The sequence below is a fragment of the Mandrillus leucophaeus genome, unplaced genomic scaffold (assembly GCF_000951045.1).
Source record: "Mandrillus leucophaeus isolate KB7577 unplaced genomic scaffold, Mleu.le_1.0 Scaffold72, whole genome shotgun sequence".
NCBI lineage: Eukaryota > Metazoa > Chordata > Mammalia > Primates > Cercopithecidae > Mandrillus > Mandrillus leucophaeus.
Window position 1 is genome coordinate 3,209,090 of NW_012107808.1, and position 23,895 is coordinate 3,232,984.

Consider the following 23,895-nt stretch of genomic DNA (forward strand, 5'->3'; position numbering starts at 1 on the left):
TTTTGAGACAGAGTCTCACTCTGTTGCCCAGGCTGGTGTGCAGTGGCGCAATCTCGGCTCTCTGCAACCTCCGCCTCCTGGGTTCAAGCAGTTCTTCTACCTCAGCCTCCCGAGTTGCTGGGATTACAGGTGTGTGCCACATACCTGGCTAATTTTTTGTATTTTTGGTAGAAACAGGGTTTCGCCATGTTAGTCAGACTGGGTCTCGAACTCCTGGCCTCAGGTGATCAGCCCGCCTCAGCCTCCCAAAGTGCTGGGATTACAAGCGTGAGCCACTGTGTCTGGCCTTCTACAGCTTTTATTTTAAATTGTTTTTCATTTGCGTAGGGTAGAGTGGAGTGCTGGGACCCAAGAACTCGAAATAGAGTTGGTCTGTTAGACTGCGCCTTAAACAGTGTCACAGCAGATTCAGAGTAAGTAGAAATTAATTTGCAATGTCAGTTTTCATCAACTTTTGATTTCAGTAATGTATCTGTATTAAATTCAAATAAATTGCTAAAGGGTGTCTGAAATTGTACTTTCCATGATTGTTTTTCATAAAAATCCTCTCCCGTAAAAGCTCACTAGTGAGTAAGCCAGATAGAATTTCTTTCCAAATACTGTACAGAAGGTCTTGTTTCTTTAGCTGCTGTAGAATTTTATTAAAACAATTACACTGCAGGAATTTATATTCTGATTTTGTAGGATCTAGTGATAGAACCAGGAGTCCACCACAAAGTCCACAGAGGTGTGCTTTGAATTCTAAGGTGGAAGGAAGCGTTTTTTTAATATTTTCTTGTTCCTGTTTCCCTAATTCCTACATTTAAAACAACCAGAAGAGTTTTCACTATTATACATCCATTTACAGTTTTATGATATTTCCTAAGAAAAGATACCTAGAACCTGAATTTCTGGAGTAAATAGCATACATGTTTTGAAGGTTTTTGGTACATTGCTAAATTGCCCTACAGAAAACATAACCTCAGGTTAAATGTCTGCCCGTGTGCCCAGAGCATGCATTTGCTCACTCTCCTCAGCCTGGACAGTCCATCACAGCCCTGCCAACAATAAGTCTTAGAAAGAACCTGCAGATATTGATTAAATGAAGCTTAGCAGAAATAATAGCTAACAGATAGTGCTTTCTATTTGCCAGGTACTGGGTCTAAGTTCTTTACATGTATTAACTTATTTAATATGACAGCCCTTTGCTATAGGCACTGTTATTATATTTATTTTACAGATGAACAAAATACTCATCAATGGCCTACCTGTTATTCAGCCTTTAAGAATTATGTTGCAGAAGCATATTTATTACTGGGGAAGGGTGGTCCAAATGTGCCTGTGAGTGGAAAAGCAAACCATACCGTTGCCTATAGAGTGTTGCCACCTTGTTACCAGAAAAACAGTGAACACAAGCATAATCACAGGAAGAAGCCTGGGTGTATACCAGAATGTTAAAACTAGGGTTTTTTTTCTGATTCGATTTTAGGTAATTTTATTTTTTTTTTTTAATGCTTAGTTTTTTTGTTTTTGTTTTCCCTACAAACCTTAGAAGCTGTCAGTTCTAGGTGGAACCAACACAATATGAGAAGGTAATAAGATAGGGGAAGCAGGGTGCCATTTCCAGATGACATAAGTTTCTGTGCCTGGGAAACTCAGGAGAATAACTGAAAATCTATAAGAACTAATATAACAGTTAAATAAATTGGTTATAAAATGTGCAAAAATCAGTGACCTTGTTATTTATTAGCACTATCCGGCTAGAAAGGTTATAAATGGAAAAACATTCTTATAACAACAAAAATTGTAAAACTCGATAACATATATGGGCCAGGTGTGGTGGCTGACACCTGTAATCCCAGCACTTTGGGAGGCCAAGGCGGGTGGATCACTTGAGGTCAGGAGTTCAATACCAGCCTGGGCAACATGGTGAAAACCCATCTCTACAAAAAAAATACAAAAATCAGCTTTGAGTGGTGTCGCACACCTGTAGTCCCAGCTGCTTGGGAGGCTGAAGCAGCAGAATTGCTTGAACTGGAAGGTGGAGGTTGCAGTGAGTTGAGATCATGCCACTGCACTCCAATCTGGGTGACAGGAGTGAAACCCTGTCTCCAAAAAAATACATATGAAGAAAATGATAAAAGAATAAGTAGAGAAATCTATCACTGTACTGAAAGAAATGATTGAGTGTACTTTGAAGAGCGAGTGACTAAAGTTGCTGTAGATAAGAGGCTTCAAGGTTCCCATAGGTGCCCCAGTGCAGTTACAGGCTCAAGCTCTAGGTGGCAGAAGAGATCTGATGCTGACAAGAGCTGACAGCCAGGACTCTAGGTCCTGGGCCAAGGGCATGTGGACGATGGGATTGATAGCAATATTGTCCACATCTGACTCATCGCCTAGCACTCTTTCCACTGGAGATCATTGCTTTTGCTGCTGATTGGCTTGATTGGTATTTGAGAAGCATATTCTAGAGTTGTGGCCATAGCATTCACTCTGTCTTTGGTACTTTCAGAGGCTCTGAGGTCCCCATTTGAGGATTAGTCTTTTGTTTTAGCTGAGCTTGGCTAATTTTAAAGTGGAAATGGTGTACCCATATCCAAACAAAATTATTTCTTCTTAAATATAAAAGGGGATGTTTCTGTAAATACCTTATTCTGGCTTAATTAAAATGGAAGAAAGAAGTAGATTACATTTTGTATATAAAGTGTAATTTTATTTTGATTATGAAAGATTGAATACAATTACCATTTACTTATTATTTTTGAGATAGGGTCTTGCTCTGTTGTGCCAGTTGGAGCACAGTGGAATAATAACAGCTCACTGCAGCCTCGACCTCCGAGGCTCAAGCAGTCTCTTGCCTCAGCTACCCAAACAGCTGGGACAACAGGTGTGTGTCACCACAACTGGCTTTTTCTTTTTTTTTAATTTTTTGTAGAGATGGTGTCTCACTGTGTCGCCCAGGCTGGTCTTGAATTCCTGGCCTCAAGAAATCTTCCCACCTCAGCCTCCCAAAATGCTGGGATTACAGGTGTGAGTCATCTTACCAGGCTGCAGTTACCTTTTAAACAGAAGGCTAGAAATGTGATTTTCCCCCATTAGATTTGAAGTGAAGATTAATAATGAACTTGTTACTTGGAAGGAGGTTTGGCCATATATTCATGAAGCATGAATATTTTGCTTTTCAGGATAAACAATTTACCAACAATCTCTGCTTTGAAATTTAATGGTGCCTTGACCATGGCAGTTGGAACATCCACAGGGCAGGTAAATATGTTTAATTTGGAAACTTCACATCTAAGTTTTTATTTCAGTGGTGTGTGTATGTGTCATGAGAAATATACTATAGGAACACAAAACGAGGCCATACTATTTTAGCCAGAGCAGGGGGTATGCCTCAATGCTGGATTCTTCTAGCACCTTGAGAAATCTTGACTCTTGCCTTGGTCAGTCTGTGGTGCTGTGGACTTGGAGCTGCAGTGGGATAGGCCTGCACCACCACACCTGGCTAAGTTTTTGACTTTTTGTAGAGACAGGGTCTCACTGTGTTGCCCAAGCTGGTCTTGAATTCCTGGGCTCAGGCGATCCTCCCACCTCAGCCTCACAAAGTGTGGGGATTACAGGCGTGAGCCACTGGGCCTGGCCATAAGTACTCTCATTAGTGGTTTGGAACAGCATTTCTCAGAGTCTATGGAACAGAATTCTGTGGTCAGACAGTCTTGGGAGTCTGCCAGACTTCTACTCTTAAAGATTCACAGTGGATTTCAGTGCTTTTTAAATAAAGGCACTGAGGAATTCTTGCAGACAAGAAATATGTTTAATAAATATTTCCAAAATTCGTGTGTTCAAGGAGGCTTTTTTTGTTTTTTAAACATAGCATCATTAACTATAGCCCATGCCATGAGTGGTCAGCAGAACATGCATTAGCAGTGCTAGTCCGAGGAGTACTTCTTTCTTTCCTTCAAGGTAGAGCCTGTACACTTGCCTCCCCCTGCAAGAGGTCTGAAACCCTGCCTTGGAAGATTAACTTTCTCTGTCATCATGGGCTGGAGGGGATCTGTCACCTGGGACTTAATCCTAGGGGAGCTTCCCCAGGCTTCCTTGCCCCTAATGACAGGAGTCCGAAGAGATTTCCCCTTCTCCCAAGAAGTCATAGCCTTGCTACCACCACCTGTCTTGAATCTACTAGGACTGTTGCTAATTATGTCTTTCATTTTTGTTTATATCTGTTGCTATGACACTGCCTGGTATGTAGGCCCTCAGTATGTATTTGTTGAACAAATTAAACAAATTCTTATGGGATTTCATTTTTTGTTCCTTTCTCAGTATGTTCAGTACTCTTAAAAATTACCCTTGGGGTTGAATTCATAAAATGTATACTTTAAGGATTATTTAAGAGATCTTTCTGGAGAGAATCTCAAATCTCAACATCTTGAATAAGGGTGTTCATTGTGTTCATAACAAAGTAATGAAGAAAATGGCTGCCATTATTCTCACTTATAAATATTTCGTTTGAAGATAAAATGTCTAGTTTGTTTAAACAGAAATAACTTGGTTTTGATTTTTTTTTTTCAGGTTTTATTATATGACCTTCGATCTGATAAGCCATTGCTAGTTAAAGATCACCAGTATGGGCTGCCCATTAAGTCCGTTCATTTCCAGGATTCGTTAGATCTGATTTTGTCTGCTGATTCTCGAATTATCAAGATGTGGAATAAGAACTCCGTATGTATTTTTGGTTGAAATTACTTGCTTCTTTATTTGCAGGTGTTCCGAATGATCCTTTCCTCTCCATTGCCTTTTTTATGTGGGTTGTTGAGAAAGAGATACTGAATATCCATTTGGGAACTTAGTGGGAGGGCAGTTACTTTTGGATAGAGAAGATACTCATGATTGCTTTCTTTCTGTTAAGAAATTTTCCTGATTATCTAGAACTGCCATCCATTTTAGATGTTAAGTTAGGTGGAGAGAAAATCATGGTTTAAAAAAGTTGATCCATGACCTGAGAAACCCCCTAGATATCGAGATTCCCTCACAGATGTAGGAAAAGTTTTAAGAGCCACTAATTATCCTTCCATGCATGTTTGTGTTGTTACATATCTCAAATTTATACTTTCCCTTTTTTTTGAAACAGAGTTTTGCTCTGTTGCCCAGGCTGGAGTGCATTGCTGTGATCTCAGCTCACTGTAACTTCGGCCTCCTGGTTTCAAGCAATTCTCATGGCTTAGCTTTGGAGTAGCTGGGATTACAGGCTTGCCCACCATGCCCGGCTAATTTTTGTATTTTTAGTAGCGATGAGGTTTCATCTTCTTGGCCAGGCTGGTCTTGAACTCCCGGCCTCAAATGATCCTGCCTGCCTCGACCTCCTAAAGTGTTGGGATTACAGGCGTGAGCCACCACATCTGGCCTTAAAAGCTGTATTTCTTAAGAATATTTTGATGTTCCTTTTCCTCAGCTCTAAATGTCATTTGAAATGTAACAAAATCCTGTATTGCTGGTTTTAATCTGTCTTCTGTTTTTCATTTTTCATTTTAAAACCGAAGTATTTTGAGAGAATAGTAGAAAGTTCATCAAATCAATGGGAAAAATGCATTCAGTATAGCTATGCTTTTAAGAGTTCTTTGCATTTAATTCATTAGAAACTTAGCATTCTTAGTTTAAAAACAGATCACTTTTAAAAACTTATTTGTGATGAAGTTGGGTGAACGGTCCACCAGCCTCAGCAGTTCGTGCCTCAGTGCAAGTGCCAGTCTATTCCGTGGGGGCTGCCTGTGCTCAGGCACATATGCTAGACAGCCCCTCACAGTTCAGCTGCCTGTTGAGTCTCTGGCTTTCTAGGCTGTTACTTTGGTTGTTTAAATTTCATTTTGTTAATTCCTGAAGTATGGGTCTTCCTTGGCTTATTTTCCTTTTTTCTCTGGATCTCTCCTGGAGACCAGACGTGTGTTCTACATCCCTGAGGCCGTCACCTCATTCATAAGTTCTGGTGACTTTGTTTATGTTACAGAGAAGAACATAAAGAAAAAAACAAGCTTTCAGTCTGTCTAAATTCTTGGAAGAATTACCCTGATGATTGCCCAGGGAAGTGTCTGTGCTGTCTGCTTTGCTGGCTTTGAGTTTGGAGGATATTGAGGGCTTTTTTAAGGATGATTCGTGATCTTAGACCCGACCTTTCTCTGCTGTTTTTCTGGCAATTCAAACTAATTGGCATTAAAACAATATTTATTTTTAATACTGCAAATGCTTATGTTTTTATTCTTAAAAATTCATAAAACAGTGGTAAAGTAGAAGTTATTTATCCTTGACGTGGCTTTCATCCAGCCTAACGGAAAGACTATTACCAATCTGGATGTGTCTTTCCATACCCTTTAACTTCTGCATAGTTTCCAATGTGTGGATTAGTATCACCTTTGACACCTTTTTGTCATTGTTGTTCTGTACCATTCTAATTCCTTTCCCCTCGCTTCCTGGTTTCCCCTCTTTTCCTTCCTCTTTCAGTAGGAACTTGAGAAGAACGGGAGGCAGCTGTGTGAGTCTCACTGTTAGTCTTGGGGTAGGACTTGGCTGTGTTCTTCATTGGACACAAACCATCTTGTCTGTGCTCTGACACTGCTCTTTTTTGCCGTGAGCACTCAGTCCATCCTAGTGTCAGACTTCTCATAATGAGTTACAAATGCAAGAGCTGGCAGCAATTTTCAACATCACTTCTTGAAATCATCACACTGTAATTGCTACAGTAAATTTTATTTTGGCATTTTTTTTTGTTTCTTATGACTAAAGACTTCCTCTTGACTAACACCCACATTACTTGGTTTTGCCTGACTTGCTTACCTTGTTTATCTTTCTCATCATCTTTTTCCACACCCACCTTCTTAGCATCTTTTTCTTTTACTTTCCTTGTCTTAATTTTTGAAAGATAGAACACTCTTCCCCCAACACTTAAAATAGAAATGGTTTAGCCCTAACTACATAGTAACTAACGCTTAAGTATTTGTAGGATTTCATTTTATATCCGTTGTCTCACTTGATCCTCCTCGAAAACTTGCGGTGCGGGCATGGCAGTGTTGTCCTCATTTTCCATGCTGGCCATCTCTCTCCTCTGATTTCTTTCTTTTTTTTTTTTGAGATGGAGTCTCACTCTGTCACCCGAGGCTGGAGTGCAGTCGTGCTATCTTGGCTGACTACAATCTCCACCTCCTGGGTTCAAGCAATTCTCCTGCCTCAGTCTCTCTAGTAGCTGGGATTACTAGATCCCAGGCCACCATGCCTGGCTAATTTTTGTATTTTTAGTAGAGTCGGGTTTCACCACATTGGTTAGGCTGGTCTTGAACTCCTGACGTCAAGTGATCTACACATCTCAGCCTCCCAAAGTGCTGGTATTACAGGTGTGAGCCACAGCTCCCAGCCGTCCTCTGATTTCTTTCAATACAAGTTAAACTGGGTACGCTTCACAGAATATGAAATATTTTTTTTTAAGTTGATGCATATTTTAAACTTCGTCTTTTCTTCCCATGTTGACATTATCTTTAAAATGTTGCAATTTTTCTTTTTTTTTTTTGGACAGGTCACTTCTCCTCCCTAGGCCTGTTTCTTCATCTATAAAATGGGATTTTTTGATAAATTGATAAGATAAATTCTCTAAGATTTTTAAGAATTTAAATTTTGTATTTGAATTAGGCTATTTTATTTCTTTACATAGGAGTAGATGGTTGAGTTACAGCTTCAGTTTATTTGACATTGCCAAAAGTTGTTGTCCTTTAACCTTTAATAATTCATTTTTGCTTGCTATTTTTAGGGAAAGATATTTACTTCCTTGGAGCCAGAGCATGACCTTAATGATGTTTGTCTCTACCCCAACTCAGGTATGCATTCTGTAGTGAACATTCAGTGAGACAAATAAAAAGGCTATACTTTTTTAGGTTTTAAACCCATTTTATTTCTTAAGATAGAATTTGGCTTTGTCAGCACAATTCTTGGATATTTAACTTAGAAGAATTAAGAGCAGGAAGTGGTGTCGATGATTCAGAAAATGGCACTCTTAATGACTCAGTGCTCAGCCCGCCCAGCTATTAGTGGAAAGTGGTAACAGCATACAGGTAGGAGGCAGGTGAAGTGCTATTTTGGTGTGCTCTTTAGCTCTTTTATGTGATTAGTAATAGTGTGTGGAAATTGAGGGCAGAGATTTGGAGAAAGCTAGATTGCCTGATAATACACAGATGGCTCATGAAACCACAGGTTTTATAAATTCTACGTTGTATGCTATTCAGCAATTTACATGTTAGATTTCAAAATTTAACAATGCATTCAAGGCAAATCTGTGAAGAATTTCAGAGTATGGGAGAAAAATGAGAACAGTTTCTACTCTGAGGACAGAGGTGCCCAGATCATCCTGATGGAGGGAAGTAAGGCAGAGTGTGAGAAATCCTATCACGTTTGTGCAAAGAGTACTTTGACAGCTTTCTGGAGAGAGAGTGCTTTTCCCTGACCACCGAGAGCAGAGCAGCGAGAAAGTTTTGCTTTGCGTTGAGCTGGAGCGCCGAGTGAGGTTTGGTTAGGTGGAGTTGGAGCTGAGGTGATTCTCGTAGGAGAGCAGTCCAAGACGATCAGAAAGGATGGGCACAGAGGGCTCAGTTGGGGCCGGGAGGAGTGTCCTGTGCCTGAGCTGTGGTGGCTCTGGGAAGGCTGAAGTGGGAGGCAGAGAGTGGCAGGTGGTGGAGGGCTGGGCATGATGTGCTGAATGTCTTGGGCTCCATGTGCAGTCGGAGAGGACTTGTTCCGACTGTGCTTTCAGAGGCAGGTCTACCCCGTGTTCCAAGGGTAGATTGGTTTTGAACAAAAGTGACCCAGAAGTAACTGATATTCTGAGCTCAGATGGGGAGCACAGGTGAGAGAGCAAGTTTGTAAAGATTATGGCTTCTTTTTCTAACGTGTGAGGATTAGGAGGTGATGGGCAGTTGCAGTATCTGGCAGTGTCTGGCTTCCCGTCAAAATCATTTGCACAGCTTTAAAGGTACAGCTCCCTTGACCTTATGCTAGGTGTACTGACTCATAGTATCTATGGAGAGGGCTTAGAAATGTGTGTTTTGTTGTTTTTTTTATTTTTTTTGAGATGGAGTCTCACTCTATCACCCAGATTGGAGTGCAGTGGCACGATCTCTGCTCATTGCAACCTTTTGCTTCTAGGTTCAAGTGATTCTCATGCCTCAGCCTCCCAAGTAGATGGGACTACAGGCACATGCCACCACCATGCCTAACTAAATTTTGTATTTTTAGTAGAAACGGGATTTTACCGTGTTGGCCAGGCTGGTCTTGAACTCCTGACCTCAAGTGATCTGCCTGCCTCCGCTTCCCAAAATGCTGAGACTATAGGTGTGAGCCACCATGCCTGGCCAGAAATGTGTATTTTTAACATACTTCCCAGTGGATTCTTAGGCGGCAAGCCCTGAATTGATCCGCAGACTTGTCCTTGGGAGGCATGTCTGGTGTCCAGTAGAAAATGTGGTCTCAGTGTAAGTGGGTCTGTAGATAGAATGTTTTGCGATTATCCCAGAAGTGGTGGGAATGAATGAGGTGACTGATAGGGAAAGCGGGAGTGAGATAGGAAGTGAGCAGCAGCCAGTTCATTTGGGAGAATGATGGGGAGGAGCCAGCTGAGAAACTGGGCAGTAATGGACAGAATGACAGTGCCAGGCCCCACAGTTGTTGAAGTATGGGAGCGATTCAGTGGGCATTGCTCAGCAACTACTAAGGATTACAGACGTTGGGGCAGGAAGGAAAAAACTAAGTTTGATTGCATGCTGCTGTTATCAATCTGGATGACGGATGCTATAATACAAACTTATTTCATCTTTTATAACTGTGTAGTCAGTGGTCCATGGCTTTTTATTCCTTCTGTTTTCTTTCTTTCTGCTTTTTCTTACCTCTTAAGGGGTCAGAAAAATTGGGTAATTCATTCAGGGTTGGTCACCCAGGTGGTGTGTGGCAGAGCCTCAGTTAGAACCCAGCCTTCCTGATTCTGGTTTTTTTTTTTTTTTTTGAGACAGAGTCTCCCTCTGTCCCCTAGGCTGGAGTGCAGTGGTGCCATCTTGGCTCACTGCAACCTTCCCCTCCCGGATTCAAGCGATTCTCCTGCTTCAGCCTCCTAAGTAGGTGGGATTACAGGCGCCCGCCACCACGCCCGGCTAATATTTGTATTTTTTGTAGAGACAGGGTTTCACCATGTTGGTCAGGCTGGTCTTGAACTCTTGACCTCGTGATCTGCCTACCTCGGCCTCCGTAAGTTCTGTGATTACGGGCGTGAGCCACTGCGCCCAGCCGCCCATGCTGTTTCTAATTACACACTGCTCTCCCAAGAAATATGAGAAACACTGGACTTTATAATTTACATTTCATCTGTGGTAGTTGAGAGAATTTTATTATAATCATGGGAGTAAAGTAAAATTCTGGTGAGTTCAGGAACAGATTGCAGCTGAGGATGCTGGGTCCTAGTTAGGGTATTGAAATAACCTGCACTGGGGTCTGGGCTAAGTAGGTAAGTGAGTAAACCGGGTGGAGCTGAGGCTGGGTAAGGGTGATGAGCAGGGGTAGTGTGACTGGGGGAGTGACAGTTTGAAGGGCACAGAGAGTGAGGAGAGAAAGACAGTCTCACCTTGGGCTGTACAGTTTGGTAACCACTAGCCACTGAAGGGCATTGACATGTACTGTGAGTATAAAATATACATTGGCTTTAAAAGACATTCTGTGAAAAAAGGATGTAAAATAGATCATTAATAATTTTCTATTAATTACATGTTGAAATGAACATATTTTAGACATATTGGATTAGTAAAATAAAATTAATTTTAACATTTTTTTAAATGTGGCTACTAAAAATTTTTAAATCACATATGTGGCTCACATGCTGTTCCCATTGGACAGTGCTGGTCTAAACTGGGAGATCTTCAACCCTTTAGGATGCTGGTAAGGTTTAATAGTGCTTGTGCCTGGCTGGGCGCAGTGGCTCACGCCTGTAATCCTAACACTTTGGGAGGCCGAGGCAGGCGAATCACGAGGTCAGGAGATCGAGACCATCCTGGCTAACATGGTGAAACCCCGTCTCTATTAAAAATACAAAAAATTAGCCAGGCGTGGTGGCGGGCGCCTGTAGTCCCGGCTACTCCGGTAGGCGGAGGCAGGAGAATGGTGTGAACCCACAGCGGAGCTTACCTTGAGCCGAGATCGCACCACTGCACTCCAGCCTGGGCGACAGAGCAAGACTCCATCTCAAAAAAAAAAAAAAAAAAAAAAAAAAAAGTGCTTGTGCCTGGCCCAGTGTAGCGGGGATTTTTGAGGCTGGTAGGTTGCCTCAGTTTTTCCATTGTAACGAAGAATGTAGAGGCTCAGAGAGTGAAATGAGTGCCAATCTGTTGCCACCCCGAGGCTGCTATGCACAAACAGCTTCTCCACGAGGCAGGGCTAGAGTTTGGACTCTTCTTGTGGTCAACTTGATATCTCAGGTCAAGTTTTGTGCATCTGTCCCCCACCTTTAATGGCTGTAAAGATCTATTAACCCACAAAGGGCGAGACTCCTTGGCAAAGAAGCCTCTTTCTGAGAAATACTCAGGCTCAGACTATTGAGGAACCCATTCTTGAAATTCCACCTGTGATGACAGTGTTTGGAATCACAAGGACAAGGAGAGGAGGGAGGCTGATGTTAGTAGTGAGTGTTGTTACCCAGGTAACTGCTGAGGAAGAGACTTAAATTGGATTGAGAGGGTGCTGATAATTCAACCACACATCTCTGGAATACTGATTTTATTTTTTTGCCTGGTCTGTATTTATTTTTTTAGAGACAGGGTTTCACTTTGTCTCCTAAGCTGGAGTGTAGTGGCACATTTATAGCTCACTGCAGCCTTGAACCCCTGGGCTCAAGCGATCCTGCCTCGGTCTCCTGAGTGAGACTGTAGATGCGCACCATCACGCTGGGCTCTCCCCTGGTCTTACAATAAAAATTTAAATGGTTTGTCATTAAAAATGGCATAAAAATTGTAAAAATAAACATGGTTTTTAATGAAATTTAGAAGTGTTTCTCTCTGGGAAGAACACTTATTTAATGAAGATTATTATGGCCTAGCGCAGTGGCTCACATCTATAATCCCATCGTGCCTATAATCCTGAGGCAGGAGGATCACTTCAGTCCAGGAGTTCAAGACCAGCCTTGTCAACATAGCAAGACCCTGTGTCTACTAAAAATAAAAGAAATTAGCGGGAGCAGTGGCACATGCCTGTAGTCCCAGATACTCAGAGGGCTGAAGCAGGAGGATCACTTGAGCCCAGGAGTTTGAGTTTACAGTGAGCTATGATCTCGAAACTAACTGTACTCCAGCCTGGGTGACAAAGCAAGACCTAAAAAAAAAAAAAAAAATTATGTTGATAACATTTTAATTGTAGAAGCATTTGTAGCACAGTGATTTTAATAGTTACTTATTACAGTAATATTTATGAAGAAATGTTTGACAGTTTGGTCAGAAAACATTCTTAATGAGTTGCATTTTAAAAAGTCTATTTGGCAAACTGACCTATAGGCCGAATCCAGTCCACCACTTGGTAGTTTGCAGCCTTTGAGTTAAGAATGGGTTTTACATTTTTAAATGGTTGGGGAAAAAAAATCAAAGAAGAGTAATATTTTATGACATGGAAATTCAAATTTTTGTGACTGAAATTCAGATTTCAGTGTCTTTCAGCATAAAGTTTTATGTGAACACAGCCACCCTTGTTCGTTTATACATTGTCCATGTGGCTTTTGCAGCACTGTGGCAGAGGTGAGTAATTTTAACAGTGACCAGGTGGGCTGCAAAGCCTAAAGTGTTTACTGCCCGGCCCTTTACAGAGACAGTTTGCTGATCCCTGGTCCATATTACTAATACAAACAAAAAAGGTCACTTTATCCACAGTATTTAATTATGAAAAATTTCAGGCCAGGCGCAGTGGCTCACGCCTGTAGTCCTAGTACTTTGGGAGGCCGAGGCGTCCAGATCACTTGAGGTCAGGAGTTCAAGACTAGCCTGGCCAACATGGTGAAACCCTGTCTCTACCAAAAATACAAACGTAGCTGAGGCTGAGGCAGGAGAATTGCTTGAAACCAGGAGGCGGAGGTTGCAGTGAGCCGAGATCATGCCACTGCACTCCAACCTGGGCAACAGAGCAAGACTCTCTCAAAAAAAAAAAAAATTTTCAAACATACAGAAAAGTTGAAAAAGTGGTAGAATGAACATCTTTATATTCTCTCCCCAATGTTTGTTATTGTTATCTTCACCATAACTGATTTATTTATCTCGGTGCTTCTGTGGTTGTTCTGGTGTCTTTGTGGAATCACTCAAAAGCCAGCTGCAGACATGGTGGCACTTACCTGCACCGAGGGTGGCATTGATCTCCTGAAAATCATTGAAATTATTAGGTCCCTTATCGTGCCTAATAAAAATGGCAGCCCTTTTTCTAATATTATCTTACATCCAGTCCATTTTCAGGTTTTCCTAATTGTTCTCCATACGCCCTTGTTAGGTGTGGGTTTTTTTGTTTTTGTTTTTGTTTTTTGTTGTTTTTTTTGAACCAGGATATAACTGAGGTTGTGTGTTACATTTAGCTATTGTATATCTTTAGTTTCTTTCAATCCAGAATAGTCCCCCACATCTTTTTCTTTTCTTCTCCATGACGCTGACTTTTTAAAGATCAGGCCAGTGGTCTCAGAATATCCCTCATCCTCGATTTATGTGATTTTTTTTTTCTCATGATGTTGTTTAACTTGATCCTCTACCCTGTATTTTTTCTAAAATCGAAGTTAAGTCTAAAGACTTAATTAAGTTTAGATTAAATTTGGGGCAAGAGTAATGTGCAGGCTGCTGGGGTCTCCAGATAGTCGCAGTATCCGAGAGGGATAAGGTTGATGCAAACTAACAATTCCAAGCATGATGTTTTGGACAAACGAATGACTGTTACTATCTAATAACTCGTAAGAGGTTAATCAAGAGTAGAAAAGCTAGCCAAATAATTTTTCATAAGAGAGCAAGCAAAGCAAGACCAGTAGGCGCCCCTTCTTTGTGGCTTGGATCTGAGTGTGGCAGGTTCATGCACTCTGCTATTCCTTGCTTTCCCACACCTTTTCCTCCAGCTGTACTCTTTGTGTCTGTGCTTAATCATTGTGGGCTTAATCATAGTTTAGAAAAGCTGAAACTGTCTTTCTTTTTTCTTTTCACTTACTCATTTTGGAGTAATTGAAGCATAATCATGATTATGGTTTTGTAATATTTTTCTTATACCAAGGCTGCTCAGTATGTTGGGAAATGGTTCCGCCCTCCTGCCTTGTTCAGGGCCCTGCTTGTATGGCTCATCCGGCCACCTGTACAGTGAGCAGCTGCTCCATGCGGGTCAGGGCACTTGAAGAGACTGCACGGCTCTGACTTGGGTGTGCATCAGATTCACGACACGGGGAGCTTGTAAAGCTTACGTGTGTCTTGAGTCCCATTCCAGACCTGTGGAATCAGCATTGGTGGTTTCGGAACCTTTGGTAGAGAGAAAAGAACGTGGGCACTGGGCTCAAGAAAGACCCAATTCAGGCTTAAGAGTGGTGGAAATTCCCCAACCTCAGCATTCTCACCTGCTTTACAGGGCTGTTGGAGACTGCCTCTACTGGTAAATGTGAAAAAGTCTTTTATTCCCTATCAGTGCCCTCTAAATACGTGGAGAACTGTTGGGGTCATCTGTAAATATCTTTGGTGCCTTGTATAGTAAACTCAAATGCCCCATACTTTCATTTTAGGTTCTATATAGGGCAGGAGCACCCCTGCCAGTCCCCTTTGGCACAGTTCTGTGTGCACAGCCTGTCTCCTCTGAGCTGTTCGAGGCAGTGACTGATGCCATATGTTTTTGTGCAGCGCTTCCCAACATGTTTGGCGAAGACCGGGATTTTGGTTTTTTGTTTTGTTTCGAAGTTTCTAATCCACTGTACCTCGATACGTCTGTAAAATACAATACAAATGAATTACTAGGAATATGATCACACGTTTGGATGTCACTGCAGTGTTGAACTGCAGGTTTCTAAATGCTTCTTTTCAATTTCTGCGCTTATTTCCTGGCCTGGTGACAGTTTGCAGTCTGGCTCTGGGGACACAGTTTGAGCAGCTATAGAGCACTGTGTTTGTGTCGTGAACTTCAGTGAGTCCTTTAGTCCCCAGAGCACATGCAGATGAGTACTGATTCATGCATGTTTCTGGGGAGGGCACTACTTTGTCAAATTCTCTTTTATTGTATTATTACAGTGTACAGTACACTGCATACTAGACACTATAGTGTACTGGTTCATATTGGAAATGTGTTCTTTTGACTCTAGGTGATATCTTTTCCTTCCTTTAAAAATGCATAGTTTTATTGTGGAAACAATAATAAACAACACTAAAATAAATTTAAAGGAAAAAAGTCCTCAATGCCACAAACTCTTTACACGTACTATTACATACTATTACTGTCTTCATGAGTGAAACCATATTAATCCTGTGTTCATATGTTTTAAGTTGTCCTCACACTGTACTTATGGTTACCTTTTGCTTTTTAGTTTAACATTGTATTAAACACATCTTTCACTTTGCCATGTGGTATTTATACTGACTTTTTAAAAATGGTTTCTTATTTGATCATGCAAGAGGTCTTTTAGTTTTATCTTAGTTGATGAAATGTCAGAGTCCTGTGTTATGGAGCTTTGGAATTGGTCGACTGTCAGTGGCTCTACTTATTAGCTATGTGGTGGCCCTGAGCAAGGGAGGTAATTTGCTGATAATGTGACTTGCCTGCCACAGTGCTCATGCTCTTCTCTTCTTCTGCCTTGATCATCTTAATTTCTGCTGAACTAAGACTTGCTTTCACTGGTTTATTTTTCTGTTTGTACTTGTTAGAAGCTGCTCATACTCTTTGGGCTCTATGATGTTCTTTTTCTCATTCATAATTACTTTCAGCCCTGACCCTCCTCACTTGAGTTTCGTAGTAGACCTACTTATATCATTAGCCATATGTGGCTATGTGAGATCCTCCCCCGTTTTAGAAAACAATCTAGCTGTGTGCAGTCTGAATTTTTTGTGTAATTACATTAGAGCACTTTCTGTGGTTTGTTGGTAGGTGTTGTTGTATTTCATTGTGGAATGTTCATTGTTGAGTGTTCAGGGTTGAGCCTGTGGAGAAGGCTTAGGAGAGGTCTTTAGTAGGAACCTTCCTTGTGGTAGTAAAGATGGGGCTTCTATCCCCAGAACTTCTTTAATTATGTCTGAAGGCTCCTGGAGATCTTTCGGCAGAGCTGTTAGTGGAGACCTAGGAAGCACAATCAGTAGAGGCCGTTTCCATCCATCATGACCTCAGTGAACATTGTTTGGAAGGCCAGAAAAAGTGCTAAGATGAAAGATTCTGCAGGGGTTACAAGCTATGCAAAACAGCTCCGATTTTGTTTTGGTTTAATGTAGACATTATTCTTGCTTTTTTAGACTTCGTTAGGTGCTTTTAGATGTTTTTACAGGGTGTGTGTGTGTGTGTCTATGAGTTTTGTGTGCATATATTTTTGGTGACCTGTTGGTCCCAGTTCAGGTCTAGCTCACACTTTTGAGCTGTGGGCAAGACGTGGTAAGATAGTATTGAGGCCGGGTGCGGTGGCTCACACCTGTAATCCCAGCACCTTGAGAGGCCGAGGCAGGCGGATCATGAGGTCAGGAGATCAAGACCATCCTGGCTAACATGGCGAAACCCCCTCTCTACTAAAAATACAAAAATTAGCTGGGCATGGTGGCGGACGCCTGTAGTTCCAGCTACTCGGGAGGCTGAGGCAGGAAAATGGCATGAACCCAGGAGGCGGAGCTTGCAGTGAGCCAAAATCACACCACTGCACTCCAGCCTGGGTGACAGAGCAAGACTCTGTCTCAAAAAAAAAAAAAAAAAAGATAGTATTGAGTTCCTGCTTGAGTGATAATTGACTCTATTCACTCAGCATTTCATTTCTGTAACAGAGTCAAATATCATCACTTTTACAAACTTTTGTGTAATGAAAGGAAAGGCAGCAAAAAATATTTTTAAAAACAGAATCTAATCGTTGCCCTTAACATTTGGTACATTCATTTCTCATTATGTGATCTGATAATCTAAATGTCTTCCCTCTATGGATTCCTCTTGTATCTTACAAATAGATTTGTAAAATGAATTATTATTTGACTGACCTGTAGAAGTCTTTATTTAAAAACAGAAACTCTTGAGTTTGCCTTTAACATTCCCTCATGACTGGGGCATCAGTCCCTCTGAGCTTTCTTTTTCTGATCAATAAAATAGGGCTGATGATATATCTTCTTTTAGAGGGTTGTTGCATGTTCACTAAGATAATGTATGTGAAAGTGCCTAGATGATTATGAAGGACTGGCCAAAGGCTTGCTGGTTTCAGTCTTATTTAAAGTGCAGTGGTCTGGTCCTGAGCAGGGGTTCTGAGGAGTTTTGATGTTTGCATATTGCCATGTTGGAACTGCTTCAAAACACTTGGGGAAGGAGTGTGTTGCAAAAATGGCAGAGAAAGGGGAACAAAACTGAGACATTTGAATACTTTGATACTAAGTAGTTTAGTACCAAATAATAATGTATTTATAGGTTGCTCCTGGGGTTATAGAGAGTCCTTTATTGAATGCCAGAAAGTTATCTCTTTCTTCAGTTTTGCTTTCTTATATGCTGATCCTAAGGAGACTCAATTATTAACCGCCTGGTTGGTTCAGTCTGTTATAATTCCCTGTGAGGGAGTGACTGTGCTGTAGTCAGGGCTGTTAGAGTCCCTCTAGGACTTTCTGGTGTAGACTATAACAAAATGTAGACATATTGTTTTGCAATCAGTTTTATAAAAGTTAGGAATCAAATTTGTTCTGCAAAATTTGAATTTGTTTTGCAAAAGTTAGGAATTTGTTGTGACATTTTGTGGGAAATACTTTACTTTTGGTTCAGTGATTAACAGAAGCTCCTCAGGCATTTCAGAATGGAAAGCAAATAGAAATGGGTACTTTCTTTTTCCTATGCGTTGACCTTTTTCATTGTGTTTATTTTTAGGCATGCTTCTGACGGCCAATGAAACCCCCAAGATGGGCATCTATTACATTCCAGTAAGTAATACAAAGAGGCATTTCAGTAAAAATAGGACAAGCAAAGATACTTTTTATTATTTATTTAAGTTTTTGAAACAGAGTCTGGTGGTCACCGAGGCTGGGGTGCAGTGGCGCAACCTCAACCCACTGCAATGTCTGCTTCCTGGGTTCAAGTGATTCTCCTACCTCAACCTCCTGTAGCTGGGATTACAGGTGCACGCTACCACACCCGGCTAATTTTTGTATTTTTAGTAGAGATGGGTTTTGCCATGTTGGCCAGGGTGGTCTTGAACTCCTGACCTCAAGGGATCCTCTTGCCTGGGCTTCCCAAAGTGCTGGGATTACAGGTGTGAGCCACCACTCCCGGCCAAAGATACTTTTTAAATCGGATGTATTGAGGAACCTGGGTCTGCATGTGGCTATGTACATTAGACACAGTGGACTCATTTGTGGGTTGAATTTGCTTTCTGGAGCTCATCAGTTCATGCTCAAATGTTCTTTTATGGAAACTGTTTAATATCATGTTAAAATAGACTTTAGAAATTAGTATTTATTCTTCTGATTTGCATTTATTTTTTGTTTCCAAGTATTTCTGAATCTTAAACTTTCAGCTGTTAGTGATCTAGAGGTCTAATTCTAAAAAGTCTATTACTCTTCAAGTCATCTCACTATAGTTTGTTTGTTTCTTTTAAAAATAAGTCACATATAAAATAAATTATCATAGATCATCCTGACCAGGGATGATATGTAGTTTGCAAAAAAAAAAAAAAAACAATTTTTTCCCTCCTTAAATAATTATTCTCTTAGATAACCAGAAGCTCCCCACCCTTCCCTTTAAGTTTATAGTAGAAATGAAACAAGGAAATATGATTTCATAAGCAGAAAAACACATAGTATAAAGTTGGCATTAGATTGCTTTATACTCAGCAGATATCTCCCTTACCTGAGATTTGAGAAGAGAGTCGAGTTAGGGGTACTGAAGATCAGAATTTGAGGGAGGTGAACTCTCTGTAACCACTGTCATCTTCCAGGTATGAAAATTCTTCCTGTCTATGATAGTCCTTTTAAAATTGCTCAGTTATGGATTAGGTGCGGTGGCTCACGCCTGTAATCCCAGCACTCTGGGAGGCCGAGGTGGGCAGATCACGAGGTCAGGAGATCGAGACCATCCTGGCTAACACGGTGAAACCCTGTCTCTACTACAAATACAAAAAATGTGCTGGGCGTGGTGGCGGGCTCCTGTAGTCCCAGCTACTTGGGGGGCTGAGGCAGGAGAATGGCATGAACTCGGGAGGCGGAGCTTGCAGTGATCCGAGATTGCGCCACTGCACTCCAGCCTGGGCAACAGAGCAAGACTCCATCTCAAAAAAAAAAAAAAATTGCTCAGTTACGTATTTTCACACACAAAAAAAGCATGCTGCTTGCTATTGACTCCGTGGTTACTGATGTGTAGTTGAAAGCACTTAGAGATACTTTGATTGGTTGGTAGTAAAATGAAGGCTGTTCAAACAGGAAGCATTTTGGTTTTCCTAAGTTACTATTTGTTCCTTTTTTCCTGGACTCTCACAGATACTGCGGTCATATTCCTATCAACTTATCCATCTTTCCTTGTTTTCACTTGTTAATACATATTATGGACTACATCAGCTGTGTGTCGGGAATGATGCTGTATGCTGGCAGTATTACAGCCTCCAGGGTACTGCCCTTCACTTTGAGGAGTTACTGTTTGGAATCCAACAAGAAAGCAGGCAGTTGCCTTTCAGTGTGAGGAATGCTACCAGGGTACTGTGGTGGGAGCACGTAGGAGAGAACCTGTACCCACTGAGGGCCCGGGAGCTGATGAGAAGTGTGGTTGGCACTCAGGGAAAACTTCCCAGAGGGACAGACTTTGAAGGAGGGACCTGAGGATAGCTGCATAGACTGGGTGAAGGGGTGGGGTGGAGTGAGGTGCCCAGTGGGAGAAGGATTTTTTTTTTTTTTTCCTTTTCAGTCAACTTTCCCAGGTCGGGCAGTAGACCTAGGATAGGATCTTGACAGTAGAGTGGGTGCAGAGTTGTGGGAGCAAGTACCTCCCATGACTGAGCATTCGAGTTGGGGGGCAGGTAGAAAACCAGGTTAGAAGGGGTCTTGTGAGCCAGCTGTGGGGATGTAGGGCAGGGAGTCCTGGCAGAGTTGTAAGCAGGGGGGTGATAGGATCAGACCTGTGTTCTGAAAAGATTACTTTTGCTGCCACAGGGGAATTCACTAAACAGGCTCTAATCTGGATACAACAAGCACAGGCTGTGGCAGCCCACAGGAGAGATGATGGCACCTGCATTACCTGTGCCAGGCTCCCTTTCTAGTAGTTGTGGCTCTTTGGGGTTCTGGGATAATGTGAGAGAAGTCTAATCTGGTAGGCAGTACTTGCACAGGATTCATCCTTGAATTGCCCAGTGGCATGTTTCAGAGGTGTTCATTGACTGAGAGCTGTATAGATCACAGGAAACGCTGCCCTCAGACCAGCTTACATAGTTTTCTCCCAGTTTCTGCCCCTTTGGGGAACGTTGTCAGGAGAGGCAGAATAAATCAGCTTGCCCCTGTCCTTTTCATCATGAGAAAGGTCTCTTTCATCTTCCTCTTAGAAGTGCTTATTGTGTTTTGATCACTACAGCAACATGGACAGCAAGTGCCTGTCCATGCCTTGGATCTTAGATCCCTTCCACATGTCAAAAGTAGATAGAATCAACTAGTGGGCAGGTGAAAAGCACTCTCAGTGTGGAGTGCTGCTTCGAGGTCTGCCTAGTAGAGGAGGAGGTATGGGCTGGAGAGCTGCATTGTAGAGAGGTGGGGAGGGGCAGTCCTGAGGACAGTTGCAGTGAGGCCACCTTACAAACCTATATGAGGATGGTGGCCATGGGGATAGAATTGGTTGTTATGCTTATAAGAGACTTGAAATTGATGAGTGTGGGAAGTAAGGAACAGGAAAGGACCAAGGATGACACCCCAGTTTTTGCTTGGGCAAATGTGTGGATGACGATGTCCAGAAAGAGGCAGGAGAATATTAAAAATTGTTTTCCCTTTGGTATGTTCTGCATTTTATAAAATGATCTTTTAAAGAAAGCAAAACAACTTTTTCGTTTATGCAAACAATGTATGCATATTCCTGTTTATTCTAAGTGGATTACAAAGTATACGAAAATAAAAACCAGCTATTCCCTCTTGATAATACTGTAACTACCATTCATATTTGGATGTATTGTTTTTCAGTTATATTTGTGATGTTATGTGTGTGAAGTTGTGTTTTTTTTTTTTAAGTTTTAATTTTATTTTTTTTGAAACAGAGTTTTCGTTGCCCAGGCTGGAGTGTAATGACACAATCTTGGCTCACTGCAGCCTCTGCCTCCCAGATTCAAGCAATTCTCCTGCCTCAGCCTCCTGAGTAGTTGGGATTACAGGCATGTGCCACCACGCCCAGCTAATTTTTTTTTTTTTTTTTTTTTTTTGTATTTTTAGTACGGGGTTTCACCATGTTGATCAAGCTGGTCTCAAACTCCTGACCTCATGTGATCCACCTGCCTTGGCCTCCTGAAGTGCTGGGATTATAGGCGTGAGCCACCGTACCTGGCCCTGATTTTTGTGTTTTTGGTAGAGACAGGGTTTCACCAGGCCAGACACTGGTCTTGAACTCCTAGCCTCAAGTGATCCATCTGCCTCGGCCTCCCAAAGTGCTGGGATTACAGGCATGAGCCCCGAAGTTGTATTTTATATACAAATTGGTTCCTGGTTTCTGCAGTTAACCTTGGAAATATTAATTCTGAGGTACTGAAATTACCTAAAACATTTTTAGTTATCTCTATTATATGTCATTGGCTGGTTTATGACATGTCTATTATCTTAGAACTGTAAGAGACCCATTGTTTACTTCTGATTCTCTGGATCAGTTTCTGCGGGTGGGCGTTTTTGTTCCAAGTAATGGTGACTTTAATTAGCATGAGTGTGAGGGGCCGGATGATGGCCAGGTGATGAGAAACTGCCTCTTGGCAAATGTTAGCTTATCTTATAAGGCCTTTTTAGTTTCAGCTTTGTACCTGAGATTTCACAGAAAGCTGTGAAAAAAAATCCAGAGAGCCCTCTCCTAGGTGAGCTGCATATGGGGACAGTGTGAGCAGAAGTTGCTTTAGTTAAGCGAAGCCTTATGCTGAAACTTGGACTTCAGTGTTCCTTTCTGACCTACCTTTCTGCCCTGCTCCCACAGTACTCAGTGATCTTTTATAGCACCACTTGTCTTTACTTGGAAACTGCTCTTTGTAATACTCCTTCAAAGCAAAGAGAGAGCCCAGGGGTCTGAAAGCCTGCCATTTTTCATAAGATTTTATCAAACTTACCAAGCTGACATTTGGCACGAAGGTTCATTTGAGGCTATAGAACCAGAGAAATGTGTGTTTAATGTATGATCCATGCCAAGTTTAGGAGGCCTGGACTGTGATTTGTATTAACATCTTATAAATCAGATTCGAAAACTTTTTACCTCCCTCTTTGGGGCATGCTGAAGATGAAGGCAACTTAGTGTTCTTTTAGCTTGTTAATTTTTGCCTTTTTATCTGATACCATCTTTCTTGAGTAATTGAGATCTTTATAAACTAATGCAGTTCCTGATACACCACCTTCTGGCACTTAGATATCTCTGTAGCCAGCTTGTCCTTTGAGACCAAAAGGGTTGTCTCCAGCCCCTGTCCCATTTTCTCAGTGCTTTCCTTTTTTTTGTTGTTTTTCCTTTCACTCAGAGACCAGGTTCTGTTGTTTTGTTTGTTTGTTTGCTTCAGGGTCTAATTCACCTGCAGCTTCAGAGACAAATGCCAAGAATAATTTTTCAAGCTTGGTTTTTCCTCTGAAACATAATTTAATCTCAGGTTAGTTCTTTATAATTAACATCCTTGGCAACTATGTAGACTCCAGAAGGAATCCAAGTCCCCTATGGCACACAACCCAAAACCCAGCCTTTGTGCTTAATGGTGTTTCTGTTGGAAATGCTCCTGAGCTCCGAGCCCCTAGCTTATCAGGGCATTCCTGCAGCCACTCATTGCTTGGTGGTGGTGGTTGGGGCGCAAGTGATTGCTTGCTGCTTGGTAATGTAGATGTGTAAACTTGAGGGAAAATGTAGGAGGAAAACTATTTGTTTGGGAAGCTGTTTGATTTAGAAGAATAAAAGTAATTCAGTTGGCCGGGCGTGGTGGCTCACGCCTGTATTCTTAGCACTTTGGGAGGCTGAGATGGGCAGATCACTTAAGGACAGGAGTTTGAGACCAGCCTGGCCAACATAGTGAAACCCTGTCTCTACTAAAAGTACAAAGGCGTGGTGGTGCGTGTCTGTAGTCCCAACTACTCATGAGGCTGAGGCAGGAAAATCGCTTGAACCTGGGAGGCAGAGGTTGCAGTGAGCCAAGATTGCACCAGTGCACTCCACCCTGGGCAACGGAGCAAGACTCTGTCTCAAAAAAAAAAAACAAAAAAACAATTAGGCCAGGCGCGGTGGCTCAAACGCCTGTAATCCCAGCACTTTGGGAGGCTAAGGCGGGCAGATCACTAGTTCAGGAGTTTGAGACCAGCCTGGCCAACATGTTGAAATCCCGTCTCTACTAAAGAGACAAAAAATTAGCCGGGTGTTGTTGTGGGTGCCTGTAATCCCGGCTACTTGGGAGGCTGAGGCAGGAGAATTGCTTGAACCCAGGAAGCAGAAGTTGCAGTGAGCCGAGATCACGCCATTGCACTCCAGCCTGGGTGACAGGGTGAGATACCATCTCAAAAAAAAAAAAAA

At 41.9% G+C, this 23,895-nt stretch overlaps 1 protein-coding gene across 4 annotated transcripts in view; it reads left to right on the top strand.

The window, feature by feature from the left end:
• Positions 1 to 23,895, top strand: part of NOL10 (nucleolar protein 10) — a 129,230-nt gene that overhangs the window by 39,425 nt on the left and 65,910 nt on the right. For 3 of the 4 annotated variants that reach the window (XM_011965288.1, XM_011965289.1, XM_011965291.1), the window contains 5 exons: positions 328 to 413; positions 3,165 to 3,243; positions 4,552 to 4,701; positions 7,772 to 7,838; positions 18,067 to 18,119. In XM_011965288.1, coding sequence (XP_011820678.1) covers positions 328 to 413; positions 3,165 to 3,243; positions 4,552 to 4,701; positions 7,772 to 7,838; positions 18,067 to 18,119 — 435 coding nt within the window. The remainder of the gene's footprint in view (positions 1 to 327; positions 414 to 3,164; positions 3,244 to 4,551; positions 4,702 to 7,771; positions 7,839 to 18,066; positions 18,120 to 23,895) is intronic. The other variant, XM_011965290.1, reaches the window with a different exon arrangement.